Source organism: Eptesicus fuscus, chromosome 7 (genome assembly GCF_027574615.1).
Source record: "Eptesicus fuscus isolate TK198812 chromosome 7, DD_ASM_mEF_20220401, whole genome shotgun sequence".
Classification (NCBI taxonomy): Eukaryota; Metazoa; Chordata; class Mammalia; order Chiroptera; family Vespertilionidae; genus Eptesicus; species Eptesicus fuscus.
The window spans coordinates 105,997,907-106,023,187 of NC_072479.1; the positions used below are offsets into that span (position 1 = coordinate 105,997,907).

The 25,281-nt window shown below is 47.4% G+C and overlaps 1 protein-coding gene across 1 annotated transcript in view; it reads right to left on the reverse strand.

Moving 5' to 3' along the window:
* Window positions 1-2,719: 2,719 nt before the first annotated feature.
* Window positions 2,720-25,281, reverse strand: part of SMC1B (structural maintenance of chromosomes 1B) — a 52,944-nt gene continuing 30,382 nt past the window's right edge. The window contains exons 16-25 of the mRNA XM_008155409.3: window positions 20,143-20,284; window positions 19,132-19,277; window positions 15,447-15,600; window positions 12,274-12,372; window positions 10,545-10,701; window positions 9,577-9,731; window positions 8,392-8,543; window positions 6,398-6,467; window positions 3,942-4,052; window positions 2,720-2,821 (exon numbers count right to left, since the gene is read on the reverse strand). Of these exons, the coding sequence (XP_008153631.2) occupies window positions 2,720-2,821; window positions 3,942-4,052; window positions 6,398-6,467; window positions 8,392-8,543; window positions 9,577-9,731; window positions 10,545-10,701; window positions 12,274-12,372; window positions 15,447-15,600; window positions 19,132-19,277; window positions 20,143-20,284 (1,288 nt within the window). The remainder of the gene's footprint in view (window positions 2,822-3,941; window positions 4,053-6,397; window positions 6,468-8,391; window positions 8,544-9,576; window positions 9,732-10,544; window positions 10,702-12,273; window positions 12,373-15,446; window positions 15,601-19,131; window positions 19,278-20,142; window positions 20,285-25,281) is intronic.

Consider the following 25,281-nt stretch of genomic DNA (forward strand, 5'->3'; position numbering starts at 1 on the left):
GTTGAATCTGCCGGTGAGAGTGATGTCTGAAAAGCATGCCTGGGCCAAAGGGCTGCTTTGGAGCGCCGTAATTTTGTGACTCAGTTCCAGAGCGGCGGGGCTGTCCCCGAGCGTTAGAGCGTCATCGCGAAGAACCAGAGGCCTCTTTTGTACAGAGCGCGAGGGAGGCGGGGAGAACGGCGCTTTTCCTCCGTGAGTGCGCTGAACAGGGATTGAACCCGCAACCTTCTGGTGCACGGGATGGTGCTCTAACCATCGAGCAGCCCGGCCAGGGCAGAGGGCCTTGTCAGCAGTGCCCTACACGGTGGTCCGAGTCCGCCTTGAGGCTGATGAGCAGTTACGAGTGGAGCAGAGAGGTTCTAAACTTGCAGTTAGAGTGTAAGTCCCAAGTCTCCCCTCCCAACATTCTCGTGACGGGGCACAGCGCGAGGCAGGCAGGCCTGGGGAAGGGGCTGCCGCACCCGCCTCTTCGTTTCCCCGCTGGCAGGGGCACAGCGTGAGGCAGGCAGAGGGCACGGTGGGCGCAGTGGGCGGTTGCTCTGTGACTGGCAAAGGCCCTGTTGGTCTGTTTGAGCGGCTGCCTACTTCATGTGACTTTCTTGTCAAGCACCATGACACTCCCTCCCCGCTGTGGCGCTGGCGCTCCCTCAGGCACCAAGAACTAGAAACGTGAGGTTGGGATGTGTGGGCAGAGAAGCTGCACCTGCTTAAGACCTGTCTGCTCTCCAAGCATGAAACACCGATCTTCTTTGCTGCTCTGGTCACAGTCTTAACTTCAGCTCTGCGTGCTCAGCCTTTCTCCGGTTATGACAAGGCTTGTTTCATTTCATGAGAATTCTTACCGTGAGTTGCCACTCAACTGTGAAATAAGTGATTACTTGAATGTTTAGTGTTTGAAAAGCAAACATTAGACAGTTTTTAAGGACTCGCAGAAGTGCGATCAGGGACGGATGTATCTGAAGGCTGGGCAGGCACAGGTGTGGCCACGTCACAGCAGGGAGAGGGACGTGGGAGGAGGGGAGCCGGGAGAAGTGCGGCAGGGCCCGCTCAGGACAGCCGAGTGCCACTCTGAGCGCCACGCCGGGGCGGAGGCCTTGCTGCGAGGAGCGAGCCTGCCCGTAGCCAGTTCCGCCGTCACGCTTGTTTAAAATGCACTTAAAGCAACGTGACTGACGAGCGAGGAACAGTTTGAGCACACCGGCTTCGCGTCTGTAAGGCTCCGTCCTTGAGAAACTAGGTCGGGGGACAGCCTGGCCGTCTGTTACTGCAGCTACAACGTTTTGACATTTTTAAAAGGTGGTATTTTAAGTAGTTATACGGGCACCTACACAATAGCCGCTTTGCTGCCTCACCGAAGCCTGAACTGCTTGCTCTCCGGCCATAAGGAAGGTCGCTGACCTGCTAGTGAAGCAGGTGAACTCGCCCAGCGGAACGGAGCTGCGCCAACCAGCGCCCTCAGACTCCTCTTCCACCACTGGACCCGGCGACGCCCACGACACAGGCCGACTTTGGGCATTTTCAAGATCAAGTGCCATGTGCTCTGGTATCTGTGGTTCTTAACCGTGTGACGTGTGTAAACTAGCTGTTACTTTTACCGGGCTCCGATTGTTTTTGGAGAGTGGCGTTCCAACCCGCTTCCTGTTGCTTGGTGGTTTGCGTAGAAGGTGGTTTCAGGAACGCGAGGCTGCTGCCCTAGGCCTGCCTCCTGAGTCCAAGTTGAGAGAACAGGCAGCCCAGGAAGAGGAAGGGACACAGCTCAGTGGCACTGAGGGGACAGTCCAGTGTTAGCTGACGTCTTTCAAGGCAGGAAGTCGGAGATTGAGGTGAGACCGCCGGCACGGAAACAAGGAACCAGGGAGACCGAGGCCTCTGCTCTCCAGTTCACAGAGGAGCTGTGAGCAGGGAGCAAGGCCGACTTCATGGTGCAGTGCGTCCCGTTTACACGCGACGTGAGTGTAGTTCGGAAGCGAGTCCGCTACTTCCGGAGCTCCTCCTCGGTGGCACTCGGGCCCCACGCAGTCGCCACCAGACCAGCAGCACCTCCGCATGCTGTTCCGTCCCGCGATGGAAACGGTCGAGCTGACAAGCTGCACCTTCTTTCCCGCCCGGAACAAGGCACCGAAGTGGAAAGTCCGTTGTTACTTGGGAAAGTCTGTTCGTTTCCAACAGAAATGACATTTAGGAAAATGCAGATTGCATTGAAGCCGACATAATTCATTTTCTCCTTAAAATTTTTTTGTTTATAAAATTGTAAATTGGAAACATTGGAAATTAGAATATTTTTATTGATATTTTCATACTGACATCAGTTCCTCTGAAATAATTTCTCAAAACCCAGGTTTAACACCCTACAATTAGCATATTCAGAAACCAAGACTATCCTTTAAACGTTCCTTAAATGGACAAGGCAAGACCAGAGGGAAGAGGATGTAGAATTCAACATTTTTCTGGCTGGGTCTCAAAACGGAACGTGAAACTATGGTAACAAACTGTACCTATTTTTTTTTAATTGTTCAAAGCTAACTCTCCCAGGAAACCTTCCCTGCGGGAGCGGGGCCCGAGCACTCCTAGCGGCAGTGAGCAGCAGCACCGTTGCTGGTAACGGGCTCCAGAAGTTGGTTACCAGCAGTGAACAGGAGAGGGAGAACTGAGCAGCGATGACCTGGCCGCAGCTACCGCATCCGCTCTGAGAGCCGGCAGCGCGCCGGGCACTCTGACCCTAGCGGGACTCGCGCTGTCTCCTGCTGCCTTCTTCGCCTTCCGTGTCGGGATACTGAGAAAGATCCAACGTCAGGACTCGGCTGAACATGTAGTCGTCGTGCTGAAATGGAGAGCAGACAGTTAAAGGTAGTCCTTCTGTGGAGGAAAAAGGTGCTACTAAGCCGAAAACAAGAGCCAGTAGTGAATCTGGATTTGCATTTGAAAGGAAACTTATGGCCACCTCAGAAGGTATCAATGGTTGCATTTACATCGGCTTTCTTAGCTTATTTTCTGTATTACCTGGTACAGGGTATCAGGATGTGCCACGCCAAAATATGGCTCTGGCATATGGACTGTTTGAGCTACTGAGATGCAGGAAAAGCTTTGAACACTGGCCACAAGCCTTCCTTTCTAAATTCACCCCTTCCCTACTCTTAAACACCGCTGTCAATGAGAGGCACCTATGTGATCTGCAGAGCAAACCTGGCTTGTTCACCACACTTTCCTGGTCACCTTCCACCTCTGCTCCCCTCCAGCCCCCTGCCCTTGCCTCACGTCAGCCTAAGACTGGAGAGGAGCCAAGTGCTAGCCCCCCTTCGGGTTCCTCAGCCACGATGCTCTGCTTGTTTCTCTGTCTTGCCAGTCTGACTCGCAGGCCCAGCCGGAGCCCCTAGGACGGGCAGGCGACTGTTAGATGGTTTTCCTCCCTTACACCGCGTGAGAATTCATTTCTCCGCTGCAGCCTGTCTCCAGGGGTCCCCCAACAATTTGCAGGCACAGGAAGGGAAACTGCTTTTATCTTAGCAACTCACTGTCCAAAAATGGAATGATCAGAAATACTCCATTACCTCGCGTGTTTTGCATGGCTTAAGAAAGATCTGTTCACATTCTAAAAGTTACTATACAACTGGGACCTTTCAGTCAATTTCTTTGTTTTTCCCTCTGGTACTTTTGGAAGATGAACGGTTCCTTGTTAGTTCTACCACAGTGCATTTGCTTTTGCCTAAAACCTTCAAACATTACAGAAATACAATATTGCAGCTTACTTTGTGTAAATATGTACTATTATTTTATAAAGAAAATTCTATAATTTTTGATTTGCTTTTTCAGAACTTAAATCTCTCTGTACCGTCACAGAAAAACACCCGAATAGTTACTTTTAAGTCTTATTTCATGAAACACTAATGTAAGCCTGAGCTCTCCCCCAGGAAGGAAGAACGGGGAGGTGTGCTCATCGTTACCTCCGGGTAGATGCCGATCAGGGCGTCAGCCCTGGCGTAGAACTCCTCTTTGAGGGAGATGATGATCATCTGAAACTGCGCTTGAGTTTGCTCTTTGATGTAACTGGCTACCTGGGAGGAAGGAAACAGCACACGTCACCAGCAAGGCAGGCCTCGTTCCTGGGCCCTGGGGAGTGACCCTGCAGGTCTGTTTGCCCATTTTAGGTGACAGGAGCTTACTGGCCTCCCTGGTAATTTGGTAAACGCACTACAACCACAGAAACTCTACCTTATCTACGATACGGTGTAAGTAAACAGTCTTTATAACAGTATGAAAACTACCACTCAGATATTTTATGAGGGTCAAGAAGGGCTGGTATTTCAACTTCCAACTCAAAGCCTGAAAGGGGGAAACCATGGCAATGACATGTATTCATAACCCAGCCAGCAGGTTGGAGGTGGGTCTTCAGGAAGGTCACTTCCCAGGACTGAGAACAGAATACCGACTGCACAGAAGTGGTCTAGTGAGCGCCTGCTCAGAGCCTGGAGAATGGTGACCCGAGACTCAAGCCACAGCTCACTGAGACGCTTGCCAGCTCCCTGGCTCTCCCCGGGCCTGGAATGGGTCTTCTCCGGATGTACTGGTCCTGGCTGACCCGCGATACTAAGGACGCAGCGCTGGAGGCAGGAACGGCGAACCTCAGGGAAGGACTGAGTCACTAGGGAGCTGAGTCCTGTGAGGAGGGAAACTGCTGACTCAGAGCAGGAACGCTGACTTTGGAGGCAGCAGTAGTCATAACGACGCAGGACTGAAGTCCCGGGTACTGACTGGACTGGGAGAGGAGGCGATGCAAAGACGGAGGGCGTGCACGATGCCTGGAGAGTTGCGGGTAAGGGCGGGCACCCTGATCACAAGCAGTGCTGGAGCTGCTGCTTAGCGGTTCATCCTACAAAACTGCTCCCTGAGTGCAGTGGGTGCAGGAGCGCACACCTCTAAGGGAAACGGAGCGAAGAGGCTTTTAATACACAGGAGAGGTGATGGCAGGTCGCAAGTAAGACCGAGTTCCTGGAGATGCCATGCAGATATGGACATCCTTAATGCCACTGAGAGAAGATGCGGTCCACCAAAATGAGATGTCCCCTCCTCCCTCCCTCTAACAAAGAATAGGGGATACGAAGAGCCCAAGTTCACCAAAGGGCGATTTCTCTCATGAGTCAGGCCCGGAGTCCAGGTAGCTGGTGCAGGCTGGTCGGCATTCAAGGTGTTATTTGGTTCCTAGCACTCTTCTATCCGAAAGCCTGGCAGGTCACAGATGTGGCTCTTCCTGTCCCCTACAAGGTTCAGGGACCAGTTTGTGGGGCTGAGGCTGGCTGTTCTATGCCCACTGTGACGTGTTCAGAGAGCAGGCTCCCAGAGAGATGTGGGTGAGACGAGTGTCCCTTGGGAAATGCTGAGAGGCAACCTCATGCCATTCGAAGGTGCCTCAGGCTGCAGCCCCTGAAAGTCCCAACTCCCAAGCCTTTCACAGAGACTCCGAGGAGAAGTCGGAGGTCAGCTTCAGAGACTCAGAACCTGAATAGCACCCCAAGATCAAATGCATCTCGCAAAGGGGGACTCATTAACCAAGCTCACAAGACTAAGGTGCAAACCAGGACGCCAGATTGCCAATTAATTATGAGAAACACATCGGTCGGCAGGACCAGGGCAGCCTCCTGGTCAATCAGCAGCTGTAAAGCAAAGCCCAGCCGTTTCTGGAGGAAGGGCGTGCCTGGAATCAGAAGCAGGAGTCTAGTTCATCCATGCTCAGAAGTGGGTTTTCTCTCTCTGCAGGAAGGAGTCTGCAGGCCAGAGGGACCCCTCCCCTGGGGAGTGATGGGTCCTGCCAGCATGTGCCTCTGTCCTGTGGCCATACTTCCATGGCTGAACCATTCTCATGTCAAAAAGCCAAGATGTGTGGCCCGAGAGCCTCTTCCAGGTGGCTTGTTGTCTATGCACTGATCTTCCAGGCGGACCTGAGACTGGACTCTCAGGAGCTAGCTGTTCCTTCGTTCCCTCATTGTCTTAAACACTGAAAACAAGATCCCGCACAAGGGCAGCCGCTGGACAAATGTTAGGAAGTACAATGGGAGGGCACAGTTTTAAACTTCAATTCCTCTGAAATTTTAGTCAGAGGTGTTAGTTTGGGACTTTATTAAACAACTAATTTGGTCCTGCTTGCCACGGGGTCTATTAGTGACCCTCATGTCCCAACCTCTAGATTAGGAGAGAGGCCAGCACTGTAATCTTCCCTCGACTCCATGCAGACTCCCCAACAACTCTGAGGCTCCCCTAAACCTTGAATGAAACTCCCTTGAACCATGTTTGTAGATACTGAATTTGGATTTGATTTTTATCCAATAGTTACCAAACAATTTTTGCTCAGGGTACACTCAATTACAGGCATCCTGTTGGAAATTAAAAGCAGAAAGAAACTTACTTTGCCAATGTTAGTATTGTCCAGGGCTGCATCCACTTCATCCAGAACAAAGAATGGAGCAGGCCGAAAACTGGAAGAAATGACAAGTTACCACTTCCATCTGTTTTACAAAGACCTGGAGGAGAGGGTTAACCATATGCAGACATAGCCTTTTGGATGCTTTTGTCCAGGTCACCAATGAGCTGTACGTTGCTAAATCCAATGATCAATTCTCAGTCCGTGTTCCAAGTGTCCTTTGCAGGTAGTACCTGGGGCGGTGCTCTCGCCTGTTCCTCTGATGTCAAGGGTGACAGGGTCCCCCCCTCCCCTTACTGCTCCTTCCCAGTCTGGTCTGCTAACTCCTGGTCTCCCTGTTGAACACTGCAGGGCCCATGGGGCTCAGTGCTCAGAGCGCTCCTCTACCTGATTAGCTCCCTTGGTGGTTTCACCTGATCCCAGGGTTGTCAATGACATCCACGTGCGATGGCTCCCACTCCTGAGAGTTCTGGTCTCCTCAACTCTCACGTCACACATTTAACACTTACTCAGCAATTCCACATGGGTGTCTAATAAACAGCTCAACTCATCCACAATCAAACTCCTCACCTGCCTGTCCAAACCCAATCCCTTCTGTGGTTTCCCTGTCCTCAGTTAACGGCAGCTGTCATCACTCCAGCTGATTAGGCCAGAACCCCTGGAGCCATCCTACTCCTCCATGCTTGTCTCTGACCCTTCTGCTTTCACCTGGTCCCACAATAGCTCCCTACCCCGTGCCTGCCGCTGCTGCAGTCTCTTCTCTACAGATGCCAGGCTCACTCTGGCCGTATAGGGCCTTTGCACTTGCTGACCGTTACGTCTACAACATTCTTGCTTCCCTAATTCCTTTAGATCTTGGCTCAGTTGTTACCTTCTCAAAGAGCCCTTCCCGGCTGACTCTCTTTAATATTGCAAACCCTTCCCTACCACTATCTCCATTCCTTGCTTTAATTTTTCTCCCTACAGCATTTGCTATTTTGTCAGTCTCCACATTAGAGAATTCATGTTGGTCTGCCTTATTTATCATGTGTCTTCCCCGCCTAGGATGAAGTATCTTTGAGATGGATTTTGCTTTGTTCTCTGCTCTCTCTCCAATGCCTAACCACCACTTGGCACAGTAAATATATGATGCTTATCTGTTGAATAAGTGGGTGGGGGTGATACCCAGAAATCATCTTATTCTGGCAAGATTTACTCAACACAAGCTCCCGTTAGGCCCTGCGCGGCTTTCCCGAAGCCCCCTGCATTAATGGCATTTCTTGCCTGTAATGGCCTAGTCCTCTTCCTTCTTGAGATCAATAAAAACCAGCTGTAGAACTGTCATGCCATTCTTCCTGATACTAGAATAGAGGTAGCATATTCTCCTGAGATCTTCACCTAGTGCTCTGGATGCTGCAAGTTAATGGCCTTCATATTAGCTAACTTTTCCTTGATTTATTTTATAAACAGTGCCACCATCATCAGTGGAAATGAGAGGTGAAACATTTTTTTCAGAAGAAATACTTTGCTTAACATTCTTTACTCAACAGCAGATCTCCAAATGTGGACTAGGAAAATAATATACAAGTTGTGTGTTTTTGTTTGATTGGGGTTTGTTATTGTTTTTCTTGCAATTCTGATGTCACATCTGGCCATTCCAAATATTTATTTTTCTTCTTTCTTTCTATAAATCTAAAATATCAGAAGCTACTGATAATAAAAATTTAATAAAAATCTGAATTCTCTCTTAGATTTTCTGTCTAAATTGTTATAGACATAAAACATCATCTGAATTGTCTGGCTGGAGAAAACAGTTTTGTATTCACATATTGCTAAACACAACTAAAGACAAGCAATTAACAGGATTCTGTAGGACAAGCATGTCAAACTCAAAGGCTAACACGAACCAAATAAACAAGGCATGCGAGACATGCCTGCTGCAGGCGGTCCATTTGGTTTCTGTGCTGATGCAAAAGCCCCATAGCTCACGGTGACCTTACCTGTGCACAGCGAACAGCAGCGCCAAAGCTGCCACACATTTTTCTCCCCCCGACAGGTTGTCCATTGGCATGAACCGTTTGCCTGGGGCCACACAGTTATAGCCAATTCCCTCCAGGTAAGGCTCTTCTGGGTTCTCCGGGCTAAGGAATGCCTGAAACACATGTCACTTCTTGAGCAAAACCAGGAAAGCAATTAGTAAATTCTAACTTGGATTTGCAACAGGCTTAGCTGCAAAATACTTTATTGGTTAGGTTTTCCTCCATTTTTTGGGGAAAAATATCAATGCCTGTAAATAATGTACTTAGCTCTACATGAAGTCACAGGCAACAGGGCTGTCTGGGTGGGAGAAGAGGGAAAGCATTCTAACATACATGAAGAATCAGGCCTTCCACACACTGCCATTCAAGCCACAGCAGCACATGCCACAGTCTTTAAATAGTCTCCATTCAGATCACTCACTGGTCCATTCATTAACCGTTTATGGAACACCTGTTTTGGCCCATGTACTGTAGACTCAGAGATGAATCCTGCCCTCAAAGAGTTAATGGGACTTTTATAGTCCTACTTTATTGAAACAAAGTAAATTATTTCTGGTTGAAATTCTAAAGATCTGCTCTAGGATCAGCTCTCAGGCATAAAGGAACATCGTAAGAGTAAAAGCAGATACCTAAGACCCCATCTACATCTTTATTCCATGTTCAGCTCCATAGTATTTGCTGTGGATTTTGACAACAGAAGGAGTGCTTCTAGTAAAAACCACCATTACAACGGACATATCTGGATTTGAATTGGCCTTTTGTTCTTTCCTTCCCTTTGTTACTCAGGTCAACTTCCTAAGCTCAGATCAACCATTTCCCAAGACCCTCCACATTACCCTGCCTACACTTCAGAGACCACTGGCAGTTCTCTGAAATTAAATTAGTACCAGACAACAATTCCAGAAGTAAAGGGAACTTGGAAACCAAATGGCTGAAGCCACTCATTTTGCAGAAGGAGAAACGGGGTGAGAGCGATCTGGACGTGTCAGGGGACCTCGCACAGGCCATTGTGAAAACCAGTCTTCATCAGCTGACTGTCCTGTCAGTGGGTCACTCAATGTGGTGGACTTTTGTTTTCGATCAGAAAAAAAGCACTACCAATAACACAAAGTTCTTACTAACATTTTGGGGTAAAAAGATACATACTTGGGCACTGTTGTTTCTGCAGAGCTTCTTGTAGATTTGATCAATTGAGACTGAGATGTGCTCAAAACACTGGCTGAAAAGGTCATATCTCCTTTTTTTCACCTGTTCAAACTCTTGCCTACACATTCTGGCTTCCTTTCTGCTGGCCTCAAAAGCTAAGAGAGAATCAGTATTGTTTACTTTAGAGACCAGGGAGGGACTTCTCTTCAACTTTAAGGTATAAGTTATTTTTTAAATTAGATTTTGATTGCCTTGAATAAAATCTACATGGAAAATAACCCAATTAACTCCATGAATATGGCTCTAACAACTGACAAGCCCCTTTTCTGATAAGGGTGAATTTTAAAATAATGACAAGTTTTAATACAGTATCTAATATGCCTATTATGCTAATATAAAATATATTACCTGTTCAAAAATAACCAATAAACTTTTTTTTAAATTAAAGTAGAACACTTTTCAAAAGGGAAGCAATTAGTGATTCAGTATTAAAAGGACATCCTATATAATAAAAGGCTAATATGCAAATCAACTGAACAACAGAACAACCGGTTGCTATGATGCGCACTGAGCACCAGGGGGCAGACGCTGAGCGCCATAGCTGCCCCCTGGTGGTCAGTGCACTCCCAAAGGGGAAGCACTGCTCAGCCAGAAGCCGGCTCATGGCTGGCGAGCACAGTGGCGGTGATGAGAGCCTCTCCCATCTCTGAGGCAGCACTAAGGATGTCCAACTGCCAGACATCCCCCAAGAGCTCCCGAACTGTGAGAGGGTGCAGGCTAGGCTGAGGGACCTCCCCCTCACCCCAAGTGCATGAATTTCATGCACCGGGCCTCTAGTATTAATATAAGACAACAGAGAAAAATAGACATATAATAAAAACATATGCACAATCCAGGGTGGGATTGCTGAGAAGTGTTATAGAAATCAAAACCCAGACACCCAGGAGTATGATCTTGCTAAAGTTCACCATCGGTGGACTCCTGAAACTTGTCTCGGATAGTCTTCAGGTTCTCCAAGGCTCTGAGGTTCGGGGCTGCTGTCCTCAACAGGACTTCTTCTTGCGATGCTACTTGTTGCAGAAGGAGTCTAAGGTGGGCCTCGACTTCTTTATCCGATTGTAGAGCCTGTTATTGGCAGAGAAGAGCAATGGTGAGCGCGCCTTTTAGATCCCAACTGCTAAGGGATCAGGCAGAGCCCTGTGTGTGGCTTCCCGAGTGGGCTGCGCCCTCACTGGCTTTAGCTGGTGTTACAGACACTGCTCTCTTGGGATGTGCTTCACCTCCGTTTTCTTAATCTGTCTAGAAAGCAACAATTCAGCTACCACCTCCACTTACTCTTTCATTAAAGATACTGACCATCTATTAGACACCGAGGATGCAATGGTAAAAACTTGCCCTTCAGGAGCTCACAGGGAAGGCAGACACACACAGCATCTACAGCAGTGTGGGGCCCCTAGCAGGCAGCCCAGGGACCAAGGGGCAGGGAGGGGCCGTCCCTCCCCCTGGAGGGCATCACCAAAGCCGAAAGCCCAACAACGAACAGCACTAACTTGAGCGAGGAGGAAAGGGAAAGGGGGTGGTGCAGGCATGACCTTCCAGGAAAATCACCTTCCCCTCTCAGAGGGCGTTAATTAATATATGATAAAGGTGACAATTTATTGGGAAAATGATTTGAAAAACATGGAGTAAACTGCTTAACTTAGGTACATGGTTAAAAATAGATTATTTCATACCATATGCTAACATCAATTTCAGATGAATTAAAACCATAAACAGGAAAATATGTATTTATTCAATAATGAAGTAGGAAGGACTTTCTAAATAATAAAGCACTAAATAGACTATAGAAAAACAAAAGCTTTTTTCTGATTGCCTAAAGATACCACAGTACGGTGGGAGCCCAACAAATGTAACAAAACAGAACAACACATGAAAGGAAAAGCTGTGGAGGGTACTGCTCTCTGCATCCCTGCATTCACCATGTCCCCCCCACCCTCCTTCACAAGCCCATGGGGACCTTTCTCCCACATAGGTCCATGTACCTGGCGGGGTGGGGGAGGGACTGGTCAGGAATGAACATGTGTCCCAATTCAGGCCACTGTGATGAGGGGACTTGCTGAAGCGCTGTAGGAACAGCCTGCCTGGATGTTAGGAACAGCGCCACTGCAGAAGGCCTCTCCTCTGAAGAATGGCCGACGTGGCTGTGCCCTCCTGAGAGCAGCAGCCTCAGGACAGTCAGACGCCAAGAGCAAAGAGCACATGCCCACAGGTGACCGAGCGCAGAGCTGCTAAGCTAGAGGCCAGGCCCTGAGCCCTGGTCTGTGCTCCCCAGCGGGGCAGGCGCCACCTACTGGGCACTGCCCTGGGACCTGCCAGGGAGATTCAGGATGCGGAGCGCGTGGGCTCCTTTTGTCCTCGGCAGGACTCTCCAAAGCCTTTCATGCTCATTGGGAACCTCCGAGAAGGGGATGGCCTTCCAAACAGCTGGTGGCCACACACCTTTCTTCTTTGGCAAGACGTTTCATGGTGCAGTGTCCTACAGAGCACTCGGGGAGAGAGGCTGATACACATTTAAGATGTAACCTACCTACACCATTTCTTCATAAGCCATAGGAAATCTACCCTCCATGGACTAAACTATTCTGCTTTAAATTTTCAATATACTGTTGGTCACAGACAACGGAACCTTCCCATTACCTTCAAGTCCTCTCTCAGAGAGCTGTAGTCTATCTCAATGGCCGCTTCTCTTTCATAGATGTCCGTTGTGGCCTGGGTACTCTCCGCTTCAGTTCCCAACTGAAAAACACAGGAGCCCTGTCCTTGTTACCTGAAATGGCGGTCTCCGCGCATTGTCTGCTCCCACCTCCAGCTGCCGGTCCTCTCACTCAGATTGGAAGTTGAAATCTCGACGATGCCTCGAGACCATGCAGGCCTGGCGCCGGCCTCTGTGCCAGTCTCCCTGCGCTCACTGCTCCGGCCGCACAGGGCAGGCGCACAGCGTCCCAGGGCCGGCCCACTGACCTCCCCCGGACAACTGTCCCCGAGATGTCTGTGACACTTAGCCACTCACCTACTTACCAACTACCTTTGCTTAGGCCACCAACAGCCTCTCCATCTAAGATGCAAACCTCCCCCACCAATGCTCTTGGTTCTCTTTCTCTTTATTTTTCAGCCCGCACCCAACACACGAGTGTTGTATGTTTAACATTTTGTGTGTGTGCCAGTCTGTCCCCCACTCGAACGTGAAGGAAGGGATTTGGGGCATATGTGTTCACTGTGACTGCCTAGTGCAACCCCTGGCAACACTTACTTCAGTGTCAATATGTATTCCCCTCGGAAGGAAGGAAGGAAGAGAAAAGAAGGAACACATAAATGAGCACTTATTCAGCTGCAGGCTTCCTATTCATGTAATGCTGACACCAAACACGAAGATTCACAAATTAAGAGAGAAAACCTTTGTCACCATTTCTTTCTAAATATTCTCTGAAAAACAAATGAGACTATTTTGGGAATTATGCCTACATTTTATGTAATATGTTAAAATAGTCCACATAGAAGTTGACCCTGAATACAAAACGTGATGCTGAATCCCTGAATCTCTCCATTCCATGATCTAATTTGACATCGAATTTTGTATTCAACTTCCGTGAGTCATCTGGCGACTGGCTACGCAAACCCTGGTCGCAGGGCCGGCGCAATGAGCCTCACCCGGAGCCGTGACAACTGCAGGCTCCTGCGCAACAAGATCCCGGCTGCTTTATGCTCCCAGAACGATCCGGAACCAGTGATCTGGTGTGGGCTCCGCACAGCACAAGAACCTTCTGTGAGGACCCTGGCAGGTGCAGGGGACTCCCTCTGTCTGAGCACCTCCAGGGGAAGGCAAGCTCAGGTTCTACCTCACTGTTGTACAGACCATTACGCCCGCCCAGGGCTCCCTGCTCACCCTCTGGAGACGGTATGCGGCGTGCCTTTGCCATCCTGGGCTCCATAGAACACCTTGGGCAGCAACCCCATTCCACGCCACTACCAGACGTGCTGACATTTTAATCAGGGACTCGCCATGACAGGCCGCCCGTCTTTCTAGTAGAAAGTGTTTCGCAGCTGCAGAAACCGGACCCTGGCCTCCACCACAGCCCGTGCGATCCTGCTTCTGTGGTAAGACATTCCACTGGAGGGCCTGGGCCTCCTCACTCTCCTGGTCACGTTACTCTTAAAAAGCATCATGTTTAACAAGTGAGTGCAATACAAAGTGGACCAAAACTATCCCTTTTCCTTTTCAGATGGTAATTCAGTGTTAGTCCAGCTTAAGGTCTTCACACCTGCTCTGAAATACCCCTCACGGAACATGACAGTGTTTCAAGCCAATTCAGCATAAATAACTCCACCCTCTGGGTGGCAAGGCGCAGTGACTGGAGGTTTGCCAACTGAAAGAGCAGCAGGACCCACCGCGCCCACTCAGTCAGTCACTAAGGCTGCTGCCTCCTCTCCTGCTCGGTGACGCGCCTCTTCTGAAACGACACTGCCTTTAAGCACACTTCCTATTGCTTTCCATCTGCTTGTTAGCAGACCCATCCCTCCCCTCTCTGCACCCATAAGAGTGGACACAGGACCCACAAGGAGCCAGAGTTCCTCCTCAGGACTTTTTCTGAGGTCAGGAAGCCTCCTTCCCTCTGGTCAAAGCTCGTGGACACAGCTGCAGCCTATGGGGAAAGCTGACCTGAGAGAATCAAGCCAACAGATGCCGAGCCAGAGGGAGTTCTTGACGGTGTTCAAATTCCTGGACTGAGTCATGCATGAGACCACCTCCCCTCTAGCCCTAGCCATTTACTCCCCCCCCGCCCCCAAAGCCATTTGAAGTGGGTTTATGTCACTTGTGGCCAGAAACGGTTTTCTCCTTCCCTTACCTCCTGCCTAACACGTGACCTCTGCTAAAAGAGAACAAAGACTCTGAGCACGTTAGCGCTCAGACTGAGGCTGTAAGGAGTGGTCCATGCTAGCGGGAGAGGCACGGTTTTACAGGTGCTCCATTCGGAGATCCCCAAGGAGGGAGGCCTGTCTGGAGCGGAAGGCTGGGTGGAACCGAACGGACTTTCTCTGAGGGCAGAGCAGAGGGGAGGGATGTAGAAAGCGGAGAAGAGACGTGGTTCACTAACATAGGAAGAACTCAGAGATAGACTTAAGAGGCAAAACAACTCTTTCCAGCATCTTCTGGAATAGCTAATATTAAGATAGTCTTTCTGAACTACACAGTCATATCTTTCCTAACATGGGAGACGGACCTAAGGGTGCATACTTCCAATGAACCTAGAGTCGAGTGATTCAAATGCAGTGAGGAAAAAGCAAACAAATGTCCAGTAGACCTTGCTTTATCTCCTGATTCCTTGGGGGTCCATTCTGCTTCCCCTGCCCGCTCACTACGTGCATGGACTCAGTGAGGCATGTTCTTGTGAGAACCACCTTGAGCTGTTGGTGAAGGTGCACATGCAATGCTACCGAGTGCAGGGAACTGCCCCTGCCGGTGGCCTGCGTGCTGCCTGCAGCCCCGGTGGCACCTCCCAAATGTCCCAAACTCCATCAGCTTTAACGCCCCGATTTCTCTTGGGCATCTCTATACAGGTCAGGAACTCTGGTCCCTCCTGTGGGCTAAAAGGGCCCGGATGAGCAAGGGACAGGGGAGAACTGCACAAAATTCCTGGTCCTGGGAGTGATGACCGATGGTTCTCTCGGTCCCAGGAGGAGGAGGTCTTTCCTGCCTGCGAAGGGGCTGCAGAGCACACGGACAGCCCGCGGAGCTGGGGGCCACTAAGCCGCACAGGCACGACAGTAAGTTCGACACAATGTACTCGTTTACAAACCACTGGCTAGGGTACCTCTACTTCAATGATGTCATCCAGTGACCCCAACAGGAGGACGATTTCAATGTCTTGAACTTTACAATCAAGCAGCATATTATGCTTCTCTAGCCGTTTCTGTTCCAGAGAAGACTGAACGATCACAACTTCTTTTTGCCATTTTCCCACTTCCCTGCAAACACACAGATATGAAAAAGTGATTATATTTCACTCATCATGTAAAGTTGTACCAAAGAAGAAAAATGTGTTATAAGCTTACATGAAATTATTTTTTTCTATGAGTGCTGTAAGTTCTCAAGCGATCCACTGATCCTAATGTGATTAGTTAATCCAAGGGAGAATATTCAATAATGAGTATTCTTCCTTTTAAAAAATAATATATTTTATTGATTTTTTACAGAGAGGAAGGGAGAGGGAGAGAGAGTTAGAAACATCAATGAGAGAGAAACATCGATCAGCTGCCTCCTGCACACCCCCTACTGGGAATGTGCCTGCAACCAAGGTACATGCCCTTGACCGGAATCGAATCTGGGACCCTTGAGTCCACAGGCCGACGCTCTATCCACTGAGCCAAACCGGTTTCGGCTGAGTATTCTTCCTTTAATCAGGCTAGCAACAATAATGTTTTTTTCCTGCTTGCTTTAATTCTAAATCTGTACAAATTTTCAAGCTGCATTTCTATTTATGTATTTAATTGAATTTAATGGGGTGACAGTGGTTAATACAATTACATAGGTTTCAGGTGTACAATTCTATAATACTTCACCTGTGTAACTGTACTGTGTGCTCACCACCCCATCAAGCTGCATTTTCCCCTGAATACAAGCTCTGCTAGAGGCCCAGTGCACGAAATTCCCTCAGCCAGGCCTATGCCCTCTTGCAGTCAGGGACCCCTCGGGGGATGTCTGCCCTCGGACAACCTTAGCACTGCCCCGGAGGTGGGAGAGGCTCCTGCCACAGTGGCTGTGCTCGCCAGCCGTGAGCTGGGCTTCTGGCTGAGTGGTGCTCCTCTTGTGGGAGTGCACTGACCACCAGGGGGGCAGCTCCTGTGTTGAGCATCTGCCCCCTGGTGGTCAGTGTGTGTCATAGCCGTTTGGTCGATTTGCATATTAGCCTTTTATTATATAGAACTAGAGGCCTGGTGCACTCGGGGGGGGGGGGGGGGGGTTGTCCCTCAGCTCGGCCTGCACCCTCTTGCAGTCCGGGAGCCCTCAGGGGATATCCAACTGATGGCTTAGGGCCGCTCCCCGGCAGTCAGACATCCTTAGCGCTGCTGCAGCGGTGGGAGAGGCTCCCGCCACTGCCGCTGCGCTCACCAGCTGTGAGCCCAGCTTCTGGCTGAGTGCACTGACCAGCAGGGGGCAGCTCCTGCATTGAGCATCTGCCCCCTGGTGGCCAGTGTGCATCATGGCAACCAGCAGTTCTGCCGTTCGGTCCATTTGCATATTAGCCTTTTATTATATAGGATATTTCTCTTTTTTTTGTTAATCCTTGCCTGAGGGTATTTTTTTCCATTGATTTTTAGGAAGAGTGGAAGAGAGAGGGAAAGACAGAGAGAAACATCCATGTGACAGAAACACATCAATTGGTTGCCTCCTGCATGAGCCCCAACCAGGGCCTGGGCTGGGGAGGAGCCTGCAACTGAGGTACATGCCCTTGACCAGAATTGAACCCGGGACCCTTGGGGCTTCAGGCTGATGCTCTATCCACTGAGCCAAACAGGCTAGGGCTAAGCTCTACATTTTAGAACCTCAAACCAAGAAAGTCTCTTAGCGAGAGAAATCTCTTGCTAATTAAGTCCCTGCACAGCTAACAGTCTGAACTTTTTTACTACCACCACTAATGTAATGTCTTCTGTCTTTTTTTAAATTTTTTTTATTGATTTCAGAGAGGAAGGAAGAGGGAGAGAGAGATAGAAACATCAATGATGAGAGAGAATCATCAATCTGCTGCCTCCTGCACATCCCCTACTGGGGACTGAGTCCACAACCCGAGCATGTGCCCTTGACTGGAATCAAACTCGGAACCCTTCAGTCCACAGGCTGACGCTCTATCCACTGAGCCATGCTGGCCAGGTGTGCCTTCTGTCTTAAATAAGGGCTTGGGAATTTTATCAGCTGAAACAATGTCTGATTTTAAAGAGAAGCTAGAAACAGAACCAAAAAATGAAATAAGAATTATATGATTTTCAAGAATATGACAACAAATATGTGATTCTGTTTAAACTTAAAAAAAAATCAAGAGTAAACAAACTTTCACTGCAATCAAGAATCTTGGACAAAAACTTTCTGTCTCTATCTTGTGTGGATGAGAAAGGGCCACACACTAACCCTGACAAGCTCAGAGGAGGCCTACATGGCTGGCCTTACACACTCAGACTGGAAGTAACCTCCGGTTCTTACGCAGGCTGTGAAATAATTCACAACTTAAAGGAGAGATGCAGAGAGCAAGTGTGGGAAGCCACCCATTGTCGTCACTATCAGAGAATGTGAACAAAGAGCCCGGAACCAAATAGTCTCAGAGTAAGTCTTTCTAATAGTTACTGGCCTTTAAGATAGTCTGTCTGTTACCAAAATTGCCTGCCTAAGGGAGAGATGTGCATCCAAAATGGAATAAAAGGTTGGCAAGGCCTGAGCACCGGTGGAAGTCCTTCTCTTTGCGTTGGGCTTCCCGCCTGGCCCCCAGTATTTCCAAATTATTATTTCTTGTCTCTGTCATTTGCACATGGCCCTTCTCCAGATCCCGAACCCTGAACCACGCAGGACGTGGATCACACAAGGAAGTTTATTTTGCTTTCTCCGAAGGGAAAGGGCACGTGTATTGTCAATCAACACAAGGGCAAAGAACAAAAAGCTGCTCCCCTTTTTAAAGCCTTGGTTGCTGTTGCTAGGTGACAAGGAAGGGGAGGAGGATTGGGGACTGAAATAGAGCAGATATCAGGGGGTGGGTCTTTGTTAGTTTTTCAGGAGACAGACCAGGCAGATGTCCTTCTTATCAATAAAACCAAACCCTCTTATGTCTCCTCCTCTGATTCTAATGTATAAATAAGTTATAAAACCGCTATTTTCTGAGCATTTTCTCAATCGGTTCAGATTTCACTTTCCGGCAATTGTCATCAGTTTGGTTCAAATATTTTGTCAATCATACAGGATGGTCGATGTCATGGTAGTGCAACAAAGCCAACTGATTCAAAGTGTTATCGTCATCATCATGGCAAATACACATGCTGATCAGGTGGCAGGTACTGCTCTGAGAGCCATGTAAACCATCACTCATTTAGTCCTACTACTGAGATAGGCTCTATTCCTCCCATTTTACTGACGAGGAAATGAGGGCACAGTCTTAAAGTAGCAGAGATGGGACATGTAGTCATAGCCTCACCTGTTATGCTGTGTCACACAAACAGACTAGAGGGAGACTCTGCAACAGGAAAACTCCAATGTCAAGAGGAATGCAGGCTAAGGGACTCTTTATGCAGCTCCATGTTTTCATCCGCCTACAAGAACCGCTCGCTCTCAACAACTAAGGTCTCTCTTGCTTTTCCCCTAAATTAGAATGTCTGAAAGGTGTGATGTGGGACCAAACGTAACCAAGGACACATATTCAAATAATAAAACGTCCTATAATAAATGTCAAATTCAAATTCATAGTAAACATCCTTAAAACTCTGGTTATGGCCTTTCAATCTGATGAACTTAATTACCTGTCCACAGCCAAAAACTTCTTCCGCTCCTCTTCAGTTTGGGCGTGGACTTTCTCAGCTTTGGCATTCTGGGCGGCAAACACGTCCTGCAGCTGCTGCCGCTTCACCATGAGCTCATCCACAACTTGCAGACAAGTTTCTTCAACCTGAACAGAGATGATGTGCATTGCAGACTTACCATCTTTCACATCAGTCATGTCAATAACTCTTCTTTTCTAAATAGCTCATCTTATCAGTAAAATCAAACCAGTCATTCTGAGACCCACCCTTATCGTGTGATTCCTGAAGCTCTCACGGAAGGTGACCTTCACTGTACACTTCTTGGAAATTGGCGATCATGGCCCTGCCTTTGTCCTTCACTTCGGACTCAGTCCTAACTGCCACCTGCTTTCTCTTCCCATTGTCTGGTGAAAATGTTCGTGCTACTACGAATCTTAATTAGCAAACTACACAGACATAGACTTTACTTTTATAACTAAATAAATAAATTTTACTTCATCACTTCCTCCTTTCAGACTCTCTGGGGCTTCAAGGATATCACCCCTCTGGCTCTCCTCATAGCAGTACTGTGTGACCTTACCCCAGAATCCCATCCCTGCTCCACTGCCTTCCTCTGTGCCTGGGAGCCTCAACCTCTCATATACAGTATCAGTTTACCTGTAACCCAGCCCAGCCTTCCCATTATCCGTGTGCTCTTTAACTACCCGACAGAAATTGCTACCTAGATGTCACATGACAACTCAAGCCCCGCAGGTCCAGAATTCTCTCTCCTTTACTTGCTTTCCTACCCACCAGTTGCCCCAGTTAGGACCAGTCATTTGTGGCATCTCCCTCTACGTCCTCTTCCCACTTCAACATCTAATAATGCGTGAAGCTGTGCCCATTTTACTTCAAGTTATTTCTCAAATCTGCCCCCGCACTCCATCCCTCTATAACACTTAGGAGCACAACAAGATGCATTCAATGAAGGAAGTAATTATTTTAATGATGAGACACTTCATTATTAATTACCTTCTTCAGGTTATCAATGTCTTCTCTACCTTTCTGGATAGTTTCTTTTAATGTGTTGATCTTATTTAGTTTCTTCTTCAGCTGATTTCGACTATATTCTAGTTGAATATTAAGCCGAGTTTTTTGTTTTTCAAATTCTAATCTAGAGTAATAAAGTCAAGCATTATAAGTAGCAAACATAGTCCTTCAACTCACTGTTTATTATGGAAAATTTCAAACAAATACAAACGCAGGAGGAGTACTATAATGAATTCCCATATAGCTATCATCCAACTTTAATAATTACCAATTCATAGTCAATATTACCCCCCTCATCACTCCCTTCCCTCACTGGATTATTTGAAGCAGATTTCATACATATGTAATTTCATCTGTAAATGTTTTAATATGTACTAGTATTTCTGAAAGTGAAGTGATTTTTAATGCATAACCATACACTGTTATAGATAAAAATTATGACAATTCCTTAAATATCAAATTGCTATCATTGGCAAATTTCCTAAGTCTCACTATTTTAAAACTGGTTTGTTTGAATCAGTAGCCATACATTGCATACAATATGTTTCTTAACTCTTTTATACAGGTTTCCTCCCCTCTTTTTCTTTTAAGTTACAATTTTGTACTTATCCTTATTTAGTCATTTGTAATAGCTATTTATTCAGAAACTTCCAAACTTGGAATTTAAGAACATGTTCCTTCCTTATGCACTACCTTTTTTTCTTCTTTTAATCTTTCTTGTTGAAAGTATTACACAGGCCCTCCTCCCCCCACCCCTGCCCCAACCTCTTCCAGCCGGCTCCCTGCACTCCCTACTTTGCCAGAGTCGTAAAGTCCTCTAAAGAATCCCATATCACAGTAGTTCACCCTTTCCATCCTCTCTCCCTCTAATATCTTGCTAACGGAGTCATTCGTTCAAGAAACATTTTAAGCACTATGTGTATCAGATACTGTGCTAGATACAACTGATACAAAGACCAACAAAAACAACTGTAATGACAAAAAGAAAATAGGCCCTGGGTCTGGGAGAGGCCAAGCGTCCCTGGGTCCGGGTGCGACCATGTGTCCCTGGATCCAGATGAGGCCTCGTGCACCTAGGCCCGGGTGAGCCCAAGTGGCCCTGGGTCTGGGAGAGGCCAAGTGTCCCTGGGTCCGGGTGAAGCCAGAGCCTGGGTCCGGGTGAGGCCGTGTGCCCCTGGATCCATCCGGGTGAGGCTGGGTCCCAGGCCCGGGTGAGACCACGCGCCCCTTGGGTATGGGTGAGGCCACGTGCCCCTTAGTCCGGGTGACGCCGTGCCCCTGGGTTCGGCCGAGACCAAACCAGAGGGAGTCGGACCTCCGTTACCGCCATTTGTCCACCATCCAGAGCTGGGGGGTCAGTGCTGACATGTACACATAAGGAACTACTGGACATTGATATTGAGTCTCAAAAGAACTGTTGGTCCAGGGGGAAGCTCGCTACAGACTGATTCATTTGCCTGTCAGCATAACTATTATTGCTCGTCTCACATTCAGTGCTTATTAGTATATATCTAGTGACATATGATCTCGCTCATCTAGGGGAAATGATGAACAACATAGACTGAGGAACAAGAACAGAACCAGAAGCAAGGAGGCATCGATCGGACTATCGGGCCTCAGAGGGAGGATAGGGGAGGGTAGGGGGAGGGTAGGGGGAGGGGGAGAGTTCAACCAAAGGACCTGTATGCATGCATATAAGCCTATCCAACGGTTAAGTTCAACAGGGGATTGGGGCATGCGTGGGGAGAGGGGTGGGATGGGAATGGGGGGATGAGGACAAATATGTGACACCTTAATCAATAAAGAAATTAAAAAAAAAAAAAATAAATAAAAAATAAAGAAAAAAAAAAAAAAAAAAAAAAAAGAAAATACTATTTAATGACAGGTTGTACATGCTTTTACATGAAGTAACTCACTTAAGTGGTATGACCCTCTGAGACAGGTAATACCACTGTTCCTATTTATCTGACAAACCAAGGCACAGAGAGGTAAGACTCTTGCTCCAGGCCACCCACTTAGGAAGTGATGGAGCCAGCAGGACACATTATGAGGTACCAGAGTCCCTGCTCTTAGCCATGCCTGTAGGAGTGGTCAAGAACAAACTCCTGAGAGGTTTATTTCTGCTGCAGCAGGAAGACACACAGGCTGCAGAATAGGGAAACACTTCTTGACTTGGCTTTGGGACTCCACACTACTCTGGCTTTCCTTCCCCTCATTCACTGCTCCTTTAACGGTTCCTTCCTTCTCATCAGTTTGTGAACAGCGCCTGGGATCTCTTTTCTACCTATATCCATTCACTTGTTGATCTGATCCAGTCACATGACTTAAATGCCAATAACTTCCAACTTTATTCTTCCAGGCTGGACCTCTCCCAGGAGCTCTTAACTGTACATTCCACTGCCTGCTCTCTGTCTCCGATTGGATGGCAGAGGCATCCTGGGATACATAGTGGATAATCTACTAAAAGCAATGTTTTAATAAGTTATTAGATGTTAGATCAATCTAAAATTAGATACCATTTTATATATCAGTACAAGACAACCAGAAAAATACCATACAAACAGATATTATTCACAAGAGAGAAAAACAAAAAATCTAGAAATTAACTGAATAAAAACATTCATATTTCTATGGAAAACAACTTTAAAATTATAATGAAGAATATGATGATCAGAGTAAGTGAAGAGATATTCTATGTACTTAGTAAGAGGACTTAATAGACTGAAGATGTTATCCTCAAATAAATCTATAAATCCAATGTAATCTCAATCAGAATCCCAGGTTCATTTTACGAGAAGCTCAATAAAAAGCAATAGGCCGAATTCTTTACAGAGAAAATCTACTGAAATTCAAGTAGACTTCAGAACAAGGAATATGACAGGGTTAAAGAGGGGCATTTTATAATGATAAGGAAATTAACTCAGCAAAAAGACATAACAATCCCAAATATACACTGAGTGGCCAGATTTTTTTTTCTTTTTAAAAAAAAATATATTTTATTGATTTTTTACAGAGAGGAAGAGAGAGGGATAGAGAGTTAGAAACATTGATGAGAGAGAGACATTGATCAGCTGCCTCCTGCACACCACCTATTGGGGATGTGCCCGCAATCAAGGTACATGCCCTTGACTGGATTCGAACCTGGGACCTTTCAGTCTGCAGGCCAATGCTCTATCCACTGAGCCAAACTGGTTAGAGCTATTATTATCTCTGAATGTGTAATAATCTGGCCATTCAGTATGTGTGTGTGTGTGTGTGTGTGTGTGTGTGTGTGTGTGTGTGTGTATATCATATCTAATAAAAGAGTAATATTCAAATTGACCATCATTCCAACACACAAGATTGCTGCCCCCATGTGGACACAAGATGGCCAGCAGGGGAGGGCAGTTGGGGGGGACCCAGGCCTGCAGGGGAAGGCAGTTAGGGGTGATCAGGCCTGCAGGGGAGGGCAGTTAGGGTGACCAGGCCTGCAGGGGAGGGCAGTTAGGGGCAAACAGGCTGGCAGGGGAGTGGTTAGGGGGTGATCAGGCTGGGAGGCAGAAACAGGGGCAATTAGGAAGGCAGGCAGGCGAGCAGTTGGGAGCCAGCAGTCCTGGATTGTGAGAGGGATGTCTGACTGCCCGTTTAGGCCTGACCCAGGTAGGATCAGGCCTAAACGGGCAGTCGGACATCCCTCAAGGAATCCCAGATTGGAGAGGGTATAGGCTGGGCTGAGGGACATCCCCCGCCCCCGCCGTGCACGAATTTCATGCACTGGGCCTCTCTATATATATACACTAGATGAGTGTGTGTGTATATATTTTAGAGGCCCGGTGCATGAATTCATGCATGGGTAGGATCCAGCCAGCCTGGCCAGGGGGAGGGGACATGGACAGTTGGCTGGCCTGCCTGCTGGTTGAACTCCTGGTTGAGGGGACAATTTGCATATTAGCCCTTTATTATATAGGGTATACACTGAGTGGCCAGATGATTATGCGTTCAGAGATCATAATAGTCTGGCCACTCAGTGTATATGCACCTAATCACAAGGCTTTAAAATATAAGAAGCAGCCTTGGCCGGGTAGCTCAGTTGGTTAGTGTCATCCTGATACGCCAAGGTGGCGTGTTTGACCATCGGTCAGTCAACATACAAGAATCAACCAATGGCCCTGGCCAGCTTTCTCAGTGGTTAGAGCGTTGGCCCGAGGACCAAAAGGTCATGGGATTGATTCCCAGTCAAGGGCACATACCTGGGTTACAGGTTCAGTTCCCAATGTGGTCGGGGGTGGGGTGCCTGAAGGAGGCAACCAATCGATGTCTCTTACATCCATATTTCTCTCGCTCCCTCCTTTTCTCCCTTCCACTCTCTAAAAGCAATGGAAAAATACCCTTGAGAAGGATTAACAACAACAAATCAACCAATGATTGCATAAATAAGTAGAACACAAATTAATGTTTCTCTTTCTTCTCTCTCTAAAAAAAAACCAATCACTCAATAAAAAAGATTTCAAAAAAATTCATGAAGTAAAAACTGACAGAAACTGGATGCAGAAGTGGACAGACTGGAAAGCGTAGCTGGAAGGTCAGCACTCCCTCTCAGTGACCGGCTGAAGAGCTGACCGCCGAGGACACGAGAACATGAACCAGCTCACTGCCCCTTAGAGAGAGCACCCACCCAACCGCAGGAGGAACGTTTTTCTCCAGTGTCCACGGACATTTATGAAGATGGAATACATGCTGGGGAGTCAGACGAGCCTCAATCAATGTAAAAGGGCTGAAACAATGCAGAATATATTCCTATCACATGTAAATAAAATAAAAATCAGTAACAGAAAAATATCTGAATCTGCCCAATATCTGTTAAACAACATGCTTCTAAACATCCCATGAGTCATAGAAAGAAATCATAAGGAATATTAGAAAATATTCTGAGTAGAATGAAAATAAAAATATAATATACCAGAAGTAGTGTGATGTAGCTTTAGCAGTGCTTAGAGAGAAATACATAGCTTAAAATGCTTATATTAGGAAAGAAAGGTCTAAAATACACAATGTAAGCTTCTATCTTAAAACCTAGAAAAAGAAGAGTAAATTAAACCCAAATAAATAGAGGAAATAATCAAGTTAAGAGCAGAAAGCAAC